Genomic DNA, 16064 nt, shown 5'->3' on the forward strand with positions numbered 1-16064 from the left:
CGTGTCTGTGTCTGTTACAGGTGTGTACGCGAGTGTGTCGGTTTCCATGCGCATGCATTACGTGTAGGACGCAGCAGTTACTCAATCTGGCCTTGGGAAATGATCGTGTGTGCGTGCGCGCCTGTGTGTGTCATGTGAACTGTAGGACTGTGAATTAATTTATTAGGGTTGTACACTTCACCTCCATGCAGACGTCATCCATCCATCAAAAAATGTCCAAAAACTCTGTAGGGTCACAGCTACTCTTATAATGGACAAATAAATGAATCTGGACACCTTAAGTTAACTTCACTGATATGTCTTGTTAGTATGTTGCGTGTCCTGCTTGTGTTGGGTCAAAGTTCATTGTTAAAGATCTCTGGAGTCATCATACAGCTGTGCACTGATTGTTTGTGTGTGTGTATATATATATATATATATATATATATATATATATATATATATATATATATATATATATATATATATATATATATATATATATATATATATATATATATATATATATATATGAAGTATTAGTCACTCATGCATGACTGTCGCATTTCTAGGTGCTGTCTCACACTGCAGTGCTGTATCCAATGGCAACAAACTCCAAACTCGTGTACGCTGAATGCTTTCATTTGCATAGGTGTAGTTTTCAGATGCACTAAATTAAAGGGATAGTTCAGCCAAAAATGATAATAATCCTGTTATTTACTCACCCTCAAGCCATCTAAGCTGCATATGGCCATCATTTTTCAGATCAACACATTTTTAGTTTTTCTAGATGTCCCAGCTCTTCCAAGTTTTATAATGTATGAATATGGGGTCCACATCCTTCAAACCTAAAGATTGTGCTTCAGGGAGTAAACAAATGCCTTCTGAGGGTAATCCATTTGGTTTTTCTCCTAGAAATATCCATGTTTAAAACTTTACCAGGGCTCCAGACTAACTTTTTTCACTAGGAGCACAGTGGTCCCCAACTGAAAATTTTAGGAGCGCAACCAGAAAATTTGGGGGCACACACCAAAAATCCACATGCTAACCAAATACTGTATTACTAATAAATACTTTAATGACAGATGCAGAAAGTACAATGTGCTGTTTCAATTTCAGTGTCACATCACAAAAAAAGGTTACATTTACTAGTCGCACATGTGCTGCGACTGGATGTAAAATTCAGTGGCACACTCTCAAAATTTGGTGGCAAAATGCGACCAATTGGTGGCAGTCTGAAGCCTTGTTTACAAACAAAAATAACTAGCGTTCGGTTACACAGCCATCTTAGACGCTTAAGCATTCAGGTGAGAGTGTACGCAGTTTGCGGAGTTTTTTTTTGCCGCTGCTCTGCATCCGCCCTCCGCATTTGTCACACACCCCTAAGAAAAGTGCGTACACTACGCTGATACTCTCTCATGAATGCAGAGGTGTCTAAGATGGCGGCGTTTCTGGAAGCTAGTTATTTTCGCTTGTAAAGTTTAAAGTCGCCATTAAACGGAAGTAGCAATTGCCTTATTTTCCCCGTGGTGACGTATATCCGAATGAAACGGCTTTTGTGATGAAATAAGGCAGGGCTGGATTTGAATTTGTCCATCGAGATCTGATTGGATCGTTTGAAGTTGGGTCGTGTTGCTAATTGCTAATCGCTGCGATCTTCTCCCTGACCCCGCCCACCTGCCATACTTTTGACCGGAAGTGAAGAAAGATCGTTTTGAGGAGGGGAGGAGATTTGCATTTTTGATTAAAGATTATGAGCACACAAATTTTTTTTAAAAATAACGAAGCTCACTGCTCCCAGTCATTTGTTAATAATACCACAATTTTTAAAATATATATATAGTTTTTCATTTCAATTTCATTGCGACTTTATAAAATATGAACATTTCTAGAGCTGCACAATATACAGAAACTGTATCATTGTTGTGATATTTATATCACAGAAAGTTGTGATATGTTACATTTATTTTGCGTGTCTATCATTTGTTGTTGCATGGTTAGATTGGCCAAATTAGACCAATCAGAAGGGGCCTTACTAAATATCCACCAAGTAGGTCTTACACTGTCATACTATTGGCTAGACTGTGTGCTCAAAGGTAAACCTAGTGCTCAAAGCAGAGAGCGGAAAATAAATTTGAGACGAGCTAGGAGAAGAACAGCGACAAACTTGCCTAAAAAGAACAGTATGTCTGAAATAGCTTTTTTAATTTCGCAGAAGAATATGTATTATCTGTTTATTTCACTATGATAATTATAATAAATATGTAATATAATAGAAAAAAGCAAATAAAAATAGCATTTCTCTAGGAAATGATATACCACAAGAAATATTGTTACCGCAACGATCAGCAGTAGAATTGCATATCGCAGAAATCTTTGCCAGCACCAGCTGAAACACTAAAGACTTTGACTGCTTATGTTGTTGAATGAATGCAAGTTTTTTTTGTTGTAAGTGTCCCAGTTGGGACAGTGAGTGAACCTTTTTTAAAGAATTTAAAGGCGGGGTGCATGATTTTTGAAAAACACTTTGGACGACTACCAAAACAGCCAATCAGCAGTAAGGACCGTGTCTACTAACCGACATCATTGCCTGGGTTGCGTATATGTGGGGCGGGCCTATCAAAAGAAGGTCCAGATCATGCACCCTGCCTTTAATGAAATATTCATATTATATATTTTGGTTGCATTCGTGAGTTATTAATATGTAACTGTAAATTAATCGAATCAAAATTGCATCAAATACATTTTTGATGTATCTGCAAATATTGCATCGCTCGAAGAGATGATCGATACTGTATCCTATCACAATGAACTGTCCGATTTGCACATAGAAACCAATTAAACTAAACATGTTAAACGCATGCGCATGATGTCACTGATTTAACAGATTTACGTTTATGTCATTTGCAGAAGCTACAATGCCGTCATTTTCAAAAAAGAGCACTTATTTAAAGTTTAGTTTTAATGACCCCAACATGTTGTTGTCATGTAAAACGTTTTTATAACGTTTAAATTTGATTGGTTTCTCAGTTGACGTTAAATTATGTCACAATAAAATGTAATTGTCATTATTTATTTTAGGTTTTGTGTTGAAATGTGACTGGGGTGTTTCTTTACCTGATCAACAGGCTGACTGTGGGCGTTTGCACTCGTGATATCTAAAATGATGTGTATTAAATGACTTATACATAAAAGCACATAAAATATATATAATATAAGTAAAGGATAATTGAGAGTCAAGAGTTTTTTGGCCTCGACCTGTTGTATGTAGTCGGTAATGTGTATTTAGACTTGTGTAATGTTACAGCTGAACTTCATAGCACTTCTTGTGTGTGTCAGAGATAGAGATCGAGGTTTGTCCGTACTGTATCCAGTGTGTGTTTGACTCTATATTTAGATCTTGTAAAGAGAGCTGTTTGTCAGAATCCTCTCTGTAAAATAACTCTTGAGTTTCTTTAGCTTGAGTCTCGTCTATCAGGACAGACACACATTAGTACTGTAGTGCAGTGTAGTGTAGTATAGAGAGCTGCTGGGGATGATGTCATTTTGTAGGCAAAACCCAGAAACGTGTTTGCATTTTAGCACTACCAGCTCTCTCATCCCGAAGTCAATGGGGTTTTTGAATCGGGTTTTGCTTAAACACCTTAAATAAGATCTGGGTTATCACAACAAGCTTTTTCAAGATATTTTCATGTTTTACTCTACAAAAAAGTTTTAAAGAGATGCTCAGACATAAAAAAATGAGGCAGTGCAACCAAAAATCAAAGTTTCACGTCACAAATGGCACTTTTCCATTGCATAGTACCCTACGGTTTGGTTTGGGTGAGGTCGAGTCAGCTCACCTCATCTTGGCTTGGTTAGCTTTTCCATCGAGTTTAGTAACACTTCGGAAGGGAAAGGGATTATATAGGCGTGTCATTATGTTATTATTATATTATTATTACATTGTATTATTATATTTATGCTGCCTGCTGCTGTGACATCATACAAGTGAGAGCGTCGTTGTACATTCCTATACATTCATTTATATCTCAGTCCACCACAAAATTAAAATTGACCACCACAATTAGATGTTTGCACATCGCGTTTATCACTACCTCTGTCTCACATGAAGGTTTCTGTACAAACACCTGTGGCGTCAGTCGACGCGCTCCACTGAGCCCCATTTAAGTTGCATTTAAGCATATATGCGGACGTGCGTTTCGCGAATTTTCCGCCACAAACTGCAAGTCTGGAAAAACACTGTTATGGTGTCCCTGATTCTCAACCTGTCTAGGTTTTTCATCGCTAAAAGAGGGTTTGAGAACTTATAGCAGAGCACAGATGACAACAGGTTTGCTCGAGACAGCGCAAGCTAGCATGAAGCTAAAGCTAATCTTTTACATTATAGCGAAGACACTGGCAGTGACCAATCAGTGATCTACAGTGTTTTCGCGTTACATTTCGGTATCAGCTCAGGTTGCTTGGAACCCCAACCAAGCACGAAGTGGTACTAAAAAAGTATCGGGTACTACGTACTGCACCCAGTGGAAAAGCTCCCAAAAGTAAACTGACCCGTCCCAATGGAAAAGCGGCATAAGTGAAAAAACAATCACTTTTTAGTTAAAAACTAGTGATGTATGAGGACCTTCGCATGTTTTTAACGAATTTAAGTTCAATTCCTTTCTAGAAAGAGTGAGTGTGATGTCACGTTTTATTCTACAACATAAAACACATCAGTAATAACATCACTTAGGATTTTGAATGTTTTTATGAGTCTTAAAAAGGATGATTGCTAGTTGGGACTACAGATGCTGTTGGGAACTTTAAACTTTATCATGCATGAAAATTGCAACAACAACAAAATCCATTGCAACAATTCCCAAATAAAAAAAATCTAAAATTGTACTTATCTGAGAACATGAGTTGACATGTTTTTTTTTAATGAAGTTTGAGTGTTATCTGAAGCTTTAATGTTAAAGTGAAATGTTGTGTAATGTTGATTGCTTAATAGCGTAAGGTTGGCTTTTTATTTCTTGTAAAAGCATTTAGATTTTAAAATTCATAAAAGTTGTGTTAATTTGTGAGGATTTTCTTGATGGACAAATTAAATGTGTTGGTATCATAACTTTTTAAAGCTGTTACCATTATTTTGTAATCATTCAAAGAAGTGTTTAACAAGACAGGATTGTGCAACACCGCTACTATGAATGATTCTTCCATCTTAAATTTTATGAAAAAGTTACGTATGCAATGTGTCGATGACCTATTGCTCACACATCCTGGCATTATAAGAAATCGTACGGTGGAGTTTAACCAACTTTAAAGCGCTGTGAAATGCTCAATTGTTTTCGCAAGAGCTTGTGTTTCTGGTATGCCACATTTACAGGCATATACATTGAAGTTAATCAGTCTCTCAAGTTTGCAAAACGGCGCAAAATCAACAAAACATGGCATTATTTTGCAGTCATTATTTTGTTATTTCATTGCAAAATAATCGCAAAAATGAAAAATATATTCATATTATTTTATAAAATGATCTAATATTTAACTTCTTAATAATATTTCTGGAAATTTTGCAAATTTCTGGAAATTATCGCTGCAATATCATTGTCATTTAGCAGATGCTTTTGTCCAAAATATTAGTCATTTTGATCACAAAAATAAATTGCGAAATCCTGGAGGGACTGGTTAATGGACTGAAAAGTCTAGTTTGACGTGACATTATGCTCCTAAATGTCATGTTACTTCAGATCAATGAAATCTGATTTATCATTAACATTTCTCTCTCTCTCTTTTATTCTCTCAGGTTTTGTTAATAGGGGCTGCGTCTCAATGCAGATGTTTCGGGTGAAATGAATAAGGCACCTCAGCCTCAGTCTGGACCCCCAGCTGTCCCACCCTATCCCTCCGCCCCTCTTCCTGCACCCTCCCCGGGCCTGTCCCAGGTAACACAAACCTCTCTTCTCATCACTTCTGTATTGGTACTCTGATTTATTATTGTGATATTTAATAATGCTTCATATCTTCCTCTCTTTAGCCCAGTTTTCCTTCTGCTCCACCCCCAGTTGTTTTCGGCACCCCTCCACCACAAATGAATCCCGCAGCCCAACCCCGGCCGGTGCGTAAACAACACTTCTAAAATGTGCATATTTTAAATAGTTGAATAGACTTAACGTGTGCCAACCAACATGTAACAACATCATGGTAAGTTTGTCGATGTTGCTACGAATGAGTTTCTGCATGAAGATTTTTACTTCAGAAATCCTGCTGTTTTGTTGAACATGATCCGGACCAAAACTAGAGAGAGTAAAGTTAATGCACAGAGAGGATTCATATCAAACCATTATACACACAAAACTGATGAAATGTAAATATTGTTAGGGACATTTCTGAGTAATGAAGACTTGTGTGACCTGAGGTGTTTCTCTCTTCTGCTTTTGTGCCTGTTGTTGCTTCTGTGTCTTCATCTTTGACTTGTGTGTGTCTGGCTTTCTCTTTCTAGTTTGCCTCAGGTCCTAGAGCTTTACCACAACAGGTACTAACACACACACACACACACACACACACACACACACACACACACACACACACACACAAACTCTTATACTCACACAAACTCTTATATTTACTCACTCGCTTACTTGCAAACACACAAACTCGGTCATACAGTTTCACATAGACACACACACACACACTCACTCTTATACTCGCACAAACAAATCAATCACACACAATTACACAAACTCACGCACACACATGGTGGTAAAATGCTTTGTTTGCATGCTGCTGTGTATCTCTAAGTCTATGTGCTGATGGATAACACGCTCTTCATTTCTCTCGCTCTTTTGCTGCATGTGTGTGTGTTTGTGCGTTTGTGTGCTGCTGAAGGGTGGATTCAGGTCACTGCAGGTAATGCTTTTGTGTTTGTGAGTCTTCATTTAGTTTGTTGGACTGTGTTGACATGCATCAGATAGATTTCTTTGGACGTTGCGTCTCATTGCAGTTTAGCATTTAATAGATATACAGTACATTGGGTCTAGCGTTGACAGAAAATTATCAATAATTTAAAGGCACAATATGTAAGATTTTTACTTTAAAATATCAGAAAATTTGGGCACTGTGTATTTACATTATCTCACATGTTTTCAGTTTTCATAAGGTTGCCTATCATGTCCACATTGTCTTTGGTTTACACATTTATTGCAGTAAAAAAATTATAGATGTTTTAACTTGATGCAGTGGTGCGCAGACCGATCGTGTTATGACATCATAGCATTGCAAGAGCGACCCAAAATCAAGACTATAAAGTCACTCTTGTGAGATGTCTTATGGGCATTGACACCTGCCAAAGTAGTATTTTAGTGTCCATAGACATTAGCGTCAAGCGCGCTACGAAGTTGATTATAAAACATTATTTCATTACATCATACATACCTTATTTGTAAGTCTCTTCAAATTGACTTCCAGTCAGCAGTGAAAGTGAAGATTACAACTTCCATCATTTTACAGGGTCATCAATTTTTTTTTGTATAGTGACCTCTAGCAGTGAAAATTACATATTGTGCATTTAAGTTCCTCTACAGCTAAATTTACTAGCATACTTATTTTAATAGATAAGTGTCGTCCATATTTGGCATCACTTGATTTAAACATGTTAGCCAGTCGTATTCAATCGTATTTCTGTATTTCTCACATTAAAGGTGCATTGTGTAACTTTGAAGGATCTCTTTATAGAAATGCAATATAATCTACCTAACAATATTATCAGTGATGTATAAAGACCTTACATAATGAACTGTATTGTTTTTATTACTTTAGAATGATACATCGCATGTCTCCTTACATGGAAGTCGCCATTTTGCGTCGTGTTTCTACAGTAGCCCTAAACGGACAAACTGCTCTACGAAGCGCATTTTATCAATACGTTGTCTAAAGCCCGGAATACACTGCACGATTTTTGTCCTCTTATAAGATCATTACCTTATCAACGTCACCAGCATGCGCTCGTGGTAAACAAATACCGGCGCGTAGGTCGTAGCAGCAAACACACTGTGCGGTGATCATGCCGAATTTCTGACACTGCCAGAAAACTATCGTAGGCTATCTTTGGACGCAAGACTGGGAAAACGGCCGTCTTTGAACCTCTCTCACTGTACGACATAGGACCACCGATGGAGAGCCACGATCACAGAAATCGCGACGATAGTTTCACGATGGCAATCTTTCGTCTGGGACAGCCAATTATCGTGCAGTGTATCCCGGCCTTAAGACGATAACATGTTTGTCTTGTGGCGTAGCTTCATTATGCGTTTTGAAAGCAAGGGGTGAGCTGTGGATGGTACCATTATTTCACAATCTCATTGGTAGATGCCGCTAAAAATCTACACAGTGAATCTTTAAAGGTGGTGTGTGTGTGAATTTTAACGACATCTAGTGGTGAGATTGCGTTATGCAAACAGAACGGCTCACCCCTTAAATTCAAACTTGTATGGTAGCCACCACAGGACAAACATGTCGTCGCCTAAGACAACGTAGTAGGGGTGGGTGATATGACCAAAATCTTATATCACGATAGGATTCCTTTTATACCATGGTAACGATATATAAAACAGAGTTTTTTTAATCTTTCAGTAAGGTTTTTATGTTATTAAAATATTTAATGCCATATATTTAATGATAAATAGTCAGTGATGAAAGAATAATAATAAATAATAATGTATATTATATAGGGGTGTCAACAATAATCAATTCGGCAATGCATCATAATGTGCGCATGCACGATTCAGCATCGATGCAGGAAAGTGCCATAATCGATTATGTCACTGTTTATTTTCGGGCCTCGAGTGGACAATAAAGTTGTGAAGTTTAAATTACTTCCGGGGGCATAACAACAACAATCAAGATGGCTGAGGTGAGCCCTTTTCACACACAAATTCCGTAAAATACACGGCATATGAATCCTGGATTTTTCCTAAATAGTTAGATTTTTTTTCATTCACACTGCCAAGTTTACCCGGCATGTGACGGTCCCGGAAAGACACGTGACCTATAGAAAGACCCGCCAACTCTTCTACTCAGCGACTGAAGTTTGCATATTATATATTATTTCTCTCTCCAAGAACCACTCGCGTGCACTTTTGTTTATGATAAGATTATTAAGGAGCGCGTGACGCACCGTTCTAATGCTGGTGAATGATCTCAGCTTCAGAGTGGATATTTGACAAGCTCCCTGATTTCTGCTTTAATACAGTTTTCAGACATTTCTCATCGTGATTGTTTATATGCATTTAAAACCCGCATTTTGAGGAGCTGAATGACTTGTTGGGATGACGCGCGGGTATTTTAGTTTATTTTAGCTCAAATGAGCACGTGACGCGATATTCTTTTATGCTGCTGAATGATCTCCGTTTCAACGCAGTAAGTAATAAGCTAACTTACCTGATATCTGCTTCAGTCCAGTTTGCTGACATTTCTCGTTGTGAATGTTGTAAATCCCTCATTTTAAAGAGTTGAACAAACTTCATGTTGCAAAGACACGCGCGTCCTCACTACGGCACGTTCGTCATTGTTTATGCGTCTCATTTATCATTTCCTGATAACTGCTTCAATCTAGTTTGCAACATTTCTCGTGATGAATGTTTATATGCATGTTATCTCTCGTTGTAAGGAGCTGAACCATAACTTGTGTTGTGATGATGACGCGCGCGTCCTCACTTCGACACGCCCTTTACGGCATTCTTGCGGCTTCTTGTTCACACAGAGGGTTACCCGCGTATCTTACTAGGTCCTCTTTCCGGCAACGATCCCAGAAGATTAACGGAACGAGTTTTTGTTCACACAGGCGCTTGTCTGGCAATTTTACGGGTATTTTCTGGGACCAGAGGTCTGTGTGAATGAGGTTGTGGAGAGAGATGACCGTGATAGACGGGTAAATAAAAACCGCACCCTTTTCCATAGAAAGTGGACATATGGGCACATTTCGGATTCTATGAAGTTAATGGGAAACTAGACAAGACTTACGCTGTGTGTAAAATTCTCATCTCAGGTATATAATTGTTATTGTCCGTTTTTGTTGAGAATAGTTGCACTTGACTTTACTACTTGACTGATTAAAAATTTGTGTTCTTGTGTACAGTAGAATTCTGCTGCATCACAATGCATCGTAGAATCAAATTGAATTGAATCGTTACCTGGTGAATCGTAATTTAATCGAATTGTGAGGGCAGTGCCAAGGCACACCCCTAATATTATATATCTTATTAAAGGTAGAAAGGGATTTAGTCAAGAGCAATGCAAGATTTTCACATAAACATGAGTGAGACACAGGAGCAAAATTAGGTAACTTCCCCTTTAAGACCAAAGTCCAGATCCCAATACTGTTACACATGCGTTTCCTTATTCAGCTGTTTACCTAAATGGTCATGTTCCTGAGGATACTTGCAAAGATGGGAATTTTGGCACATATGTTTATTTAAAGGCGGAGTCCACGATGTTTGAAAAACGGTTTGGAAAAGCAGACAGGCCGACTACCAAAACACACTTATAGCCAATCAAATCAAATCAAATGCCGGGTTGCGTATGTGTGGGGCGGGTCTATCAACAGAAGGTCCAGATTCTATTGGGGTAGGGGCGTGTTTGTTTAGGTGATTTCAAATATCAACATTGGCTTTCAAACATCATGGACTCCGCCTTTAAGGCCAATAAAGCATCAAAAACGCTCACGAGCATAATGAACAGAGGATGCGTGATATGGGTGCTCTTCTTTCAATGGCTTAAAATAACTTGTTTTAAAACTGTGGTGCTTAAATATGTGTACAAACGTTAAGTTTTCCTGACCATGCGAACAGGAACCTGACATGGGCACGTAATCTCGATAGAGACGATAGTCCAAATTTCTACTGGTTTATCATATCTACTGTTTATCGCCCACCCCTACAACATAGATCAGTTTGTTCGTTTAGCGCCAGTGACTTCCGTATATGGAGACCTGCGGTGTTTCGTAGATAAAAACTGCTCATTTTAAGGTAATAAAAACAATAAGATTCATTATGTTAGGCTTTTGTACACCACTGATAATATAGTTATGTATCTTATATTGCATTTCTGTCAAAGTACACACTGCACCTTTATACAATTGTGAGAATCTCCCTCTTTAATCACAATAAAAGCAATGGGTATCAAAAAACAAGAATTCCCATGAGATGTTAATTTTAAAATAAACCAGACTTTATAAAACAGGCCAGATCTCTTCTGTCTACACAACACAATTATAGTGTCAATGTAAGATATCAACAATAAGAAAAGTTTGCATTGTATTGACATCAAACTAGATTTACAGTTGTTGTTATTGCAGTAGTATATTTAATAATTAATCTCTTTGTTTTTCTTCTTTTTCAGACGTACTATACCAGTCGGCCAGCTTTACCTGCCAATTCTGGGCGTGTTCAGCAAAGCTCCGCCCCTCGTGCTATCACCAATCCACACGCAGCACGCCCTCCCCATGTATACCAGGCTGGCCCTTCCCAAATGATGATGATTCCCCAGCAACAAATCAGCTTCCCAAACTCACAAAGCACCGCCTACTACATACCTGGCCAGACAAATTCAACATTTTCAGTATGTACTGCTGACTTTTTTCAATGTGCACAATTATTGATAGGGTTTGTTAGTGTGTGCTTTTACTGATAAAAGAGTTTGTATGATGTTTATTTTAACCTGTGTGTGTGTCAAATGTATTGAAAAGTGTGAGTTAAAGCACACACACACACATCAGTGTATTGATTTTGCTGACATTTCTCTTCATTTTAACCCCTGTGTTCTGGTCAGCTGACCGTGATTGTCTCGGCGTTTGTGTGTGTGTGTTGCTGAATCAGTGCAGTAAAATAAAGCAGGTGTATCTCACTCCCTCTCTCTCTTTCTCTCTCTTTTCATACCGCCCCTCATACGTGACCCCTCAGCAGTATCAGGTGGCCAGTTCTCCTGGTTTTTACCCTGGTACCAGTCCAGCAGATTACGGTATGTATGAACAGAAGCAGCTGGTGTGTGTCCAGACCTTCTGCATCCCTTCTTTCCTTCCTTCTTCTCATCTTGTATTTATGTTAGTCTTGTAGATTAAAGGGATAGTTTACTGAAAAATGAAAATTCAGTCATCATTTACTTACCTTCAAGTTGTTCAAAACCTGTATACATTTAGTTGTTCTACTGAACACAAATGAAGATATTTTAAAGAATGTTTGGGTCTGGGGCACCATTGACTTCCATAGTTTGGAAAAATCATTCTGTGGAAGTGAATGGTGCCCCAGATCTGTTTATTTCCTTTTTGCTTTATTAAAGGGTTAGTTCACCCCAAAATTAAAATTTTATCATAAATCATGAACCCCTGTGTTGTTCTAAACCACCGATTGTCTTCAGAAATAATTTTATTTTTAATAACCAGGAGACTTGTGACTGTCCCATAGACTGCATTGGTCTACATTGGCTACGCCACATGCTGTTTACATAACCTGCTGACGTAGTTGCCAACGTTTTTTTTTTTCCCCTTTTTATTTTAAGCCGTTATGTAAACATTGTAAACAATACTTTAACAGCCCATATAAATACGCAAATTACTGTAGTCTGCTCATGAACGCGCACTGAACGAACAGGGAGGAAAACAAATTGTTGAATAAAATGTTTTGTTTTGTTTTCTTTGCACACAAAAGTGGTTTTCATTGCTTCAAAATATTATTATTAAACTACTGATGGCACGTGGACCTTTTGCAATATCTTTCCTTTTTTCTGGGCTTGATTGTGAAAATCAAGCTGCAGTTTATGGTATAGTCACAAGCTTCCCAGTTTTCATCAAAAAAATCTTAAAATGTGTTTTGAATACAATCAAAGGACTTGGTGGTTTAGAACAACACATGAGAAAGTGATTTATGATCAAATTGTAATTTGGGGTGAAATAACCCTCTTATATTGCAGTGACAGTAATTTATTAATTTGTGTCAAGAGTATGCAGCAAACTGATGACACCTAGTGGCTTTTGTTGGTAAAACCACTAAAAGTGTGAAACAAACCTAATTTTTTGTGATTTTAAACTTGAAATTTGGATCAAAGTCCAAGACTTTTAGTTAACACTTTTTGGGAGTGGAACATAAAAATGTTTATGGTTTTTAAATATAAAAGCCATAATTTATTGCATTGTTTAAAAAAGCTTATCATTATAACTAGTTTTTTTTATTTAATATTCACATCTACGGACACTACCACAGTTATGCTTATAGACCAAAGAATGCCAGAGTTGTATTTATTTGAAGGTGCACATCACATTTTCACCTAGAGATGTAAAAAAACACTTAGTGTAGCCACAATGAAGTGAAATAAGAAACTTATTGTGTAACCATCGTGTTCTTCGGGGTGACGTGTCTTTAAGGTTGTTTTCAGATATGTTGGTGCGCACCGTGGTGCGGCCTTGGAGCGCACCAAAATACATTGTATCATTTTTCAGTTAGTGCGGTCCGTGTTCACATATTATTTTTTTTACTGCAATCGAAATGCCGCACCTTACACCACGTGACAACGGTCAGCGCTGTCATTGGTCTCTGATAGCTCTTACCGTCTCATGACCACCCCCACGTTTCCACGACAACCAGCCTGACAGAGAGAGCGCAGCTATCAAGATGTGGAGATAAACAATGCACGTCTTTGCGAAGTTTCTTTGCTTTAACGCGAAATTGCGTAGCTGTTCTATTAAAGCCTTTCTCACAGAGCCGTTTGTTAAAAAAGCCCGTAATGTCACTATTTGTGTGTGGAGGACAGCAATGCCTTTATACAATCATCAGCTCAAACATAAAGGAGACAGAGAATCTCTGCAACGGATCAGGATTGGCTTGTTTGTTGTTAACCCACAATATAACACCCCGCTCCCGTCACAACGGAAGCCCAGTGGCTCAAACATGTGGAGAACTTCCTGTATTTGGTTCGGCCCGATGTCCGGCAGTGTTCACACCACAGGTGGGTCGCACCAGAGTTCGGGGACAGCCGCTCCGAGACCACCTGTTTACAGCGGTCTCGGAGCGGCCGTTTAGTGCGCACCCGAGTGCGGCTGTTGTGTTCACACTGACCCAAACGCACCGTACTCGGAGCGACACGTCATTTGGGCCGACCTAAACAGTGTATATGTGAAAACACCCTTAAATGCTTTTTAATGATTTATTAAGGATCTTGTTTTAAAGTTGCAAAATTGCAGCATGGCACATTCACTAAAGAAGTTTAAAGGAATAGTCTACTCATTTTCAACACCAAAATATGTCACTACCCCAACCAAGAACCGTTGACACATCCCTCCATCATCTGTGTGCGCGCACGCAAGCGCCGGAGCGCGCCGCGACGCCCCGACAGCACCCAGCCCAGCCCCATTCATTCAATGGTACCATTTAGAGATAAAGTTAGAAGTGACCAAACACATCAACGTTTTTCCTATTTAAGACGAGTAGTTATACGAGCAAGTTTGGTGGTACAAAATAAAACGTAGCGCTTTTCTAAGCGGATTTAAAAGAGGAACTATATTTTATGGCGTAATAGCACTTTTGGGAGTACTTGGACTTGCCTGAAAAGTCCGCTCCCCTTCTCACTCTCATAATGGGAGAGGGAGGGTGTTACTGCGCCGAGTCGAAATACTCACAAAAGTGCTATTACGCCATAAAATATAGTTCCTCTTTTAAATCCGCTTAGAAAAGCGCTACGTTTTATTTTGTACCACCAAACTTGCTCGTATAACTACTCGTCTGAAATAGGATTAATGTTGATGTGTTTGGTCACTTCTAACTTTATCTCTAAATGGTACCATTGAATGAATGGGGCTAAGCTAAATGCTGTCGAGGCGTCGCGGCGCGCTCCGGCGCTTGCGTGCGCGCGCACGGATGATAGAGGGATGTATCAACGATTCTTGGTTGGGGTGGTAACATGTTTTGATATTGAAAGTGAGTAGACTATTCCTTTAAGTTTCAGTTTGCAGCGTTAGCGACATTTAAAGGGTTAATTTGTTTTTTAGCAGCACAAAAGTCATGTGTTTAGATCCCAGGGAACGTTACTGTAAGCTTCTACCAAATCATGAATATAAATATTACAATAAAAAATCATTTTATCATATTTAATGTCTTCCAGCCTGTGGGAGCGCTGTCACAAATCTGTCCTCTCTTCAAGTGTCTTTCCTGTTACTCACTGTAGTGTGTACGTGCGTGCATGCGAAATAGTGTCATGCATCACACAGAAACGCACACGCACTGTTTGTATAGTGATCTCAGACATGGTTGTTATTTTTTGTTACCCAAACCCCCCCCCATACACACACCAGCAATGCCAGTTTCCATTGGGTGTCTCGCTCACATACACACTGACCAACCGCTTGCAGTGTCTCTCTCACGACACCCAGAGGACTCACTGACCTGCTCGGAGAGAAAGAGACAGACAGACAGACAGACAGACTGAGCGAGAGAGAGAGAGAGTACAGGTTAGATGAGGGGGAGCTAGTGAGTAGACACAGATTCACAGACAGAAAGAGAGAAAGGGAGCGAGAGAGAGAGAGAGACGGGCATTCAGAGAGTAACATGGGCAACAGAGGGTCCAGCCGAAGTTCTGAGGGTACGTGAATGTGACTTCTGTCTTTTATCTATCTGTTCTTTCCATCTGTCTTCTCTTTAATAATGTCTTTTGTGTGGTTTAGTGAGTTAGGACACTCTCCATGATCCCCTCCCTCTCTCTCTCTCTCTCGCTCGCTCGCTCGCGCTCTGTGGGTTATGACTATATTTAGTCTGGACTCTCTCCGGTCAACAATGCTCCCTCAGTAATATAAGTCAGTTAAGGGTTGATGGATACAGAGAGACTAAACCTAACAAGCAGTCAAACTTTTAAGAGTGAAGAGGTGAAGGTTTTTTTCTCTATTAAGGCCAGGATACACTAAGCAATTTTTTATCAAACCGTTTTCCTGGTCTTGCATCCGTCCAGAGATAGCCTACGATAGTTTTCTCACAGTGTCAGAATTTCAGCATGATCAACGCATTGTGTGTTTGCTGTTATAACCTGTGCATCATTATTTGTTTACCACTAGCACACGCTGGTGA

The 16064-nt window shown here is 39.0% G+C and overlaps 1 protein-coding gene across 1 annotated transcript in view; it reads left to right on the plus strand.

The window, feature by feature from the left end:
- LOC129438740 (eukaryotic translation initiation factor 4 gamma 1) overlaps positions 1–16064 on the plus strand; it is a 42440-nt gene that overhangs the window by 4010 nt on the left and 22366 nt on the right. The window contains 6 exon segments of the mRNA XM_073863174.1: positions 5768–5906; positions 5999–6079; positions 6464–6496; positions 6850–6870; positions 11359–11571; positions 11886–11976. Of these exon segments, the coding sequence (XP_073719275.1) occupies positions 5814–5906; positions 5999–6079; positions 6464–6496; positions 6850–6870; positions 11359–11571; positions 11886–11976 (532 nt within the window). The 5' untranslated portion in view covers positions 5768–5813.

Source organism: Misgurnus anguillicaudatus, chromosome 24 (genome assembly GCF_027580225.2).
Source record: "Misgurnus anguillicaudatus chromosome 24, ASM2758022v2, whole genome shotgun sequence".
Lineage (NCBI taxonomy): Eukaryota > Metazoa > Chordata > Actinopteri > Cypriniformes > Cobitidae > Misgurnus > Misgurnus anguillicaudatus.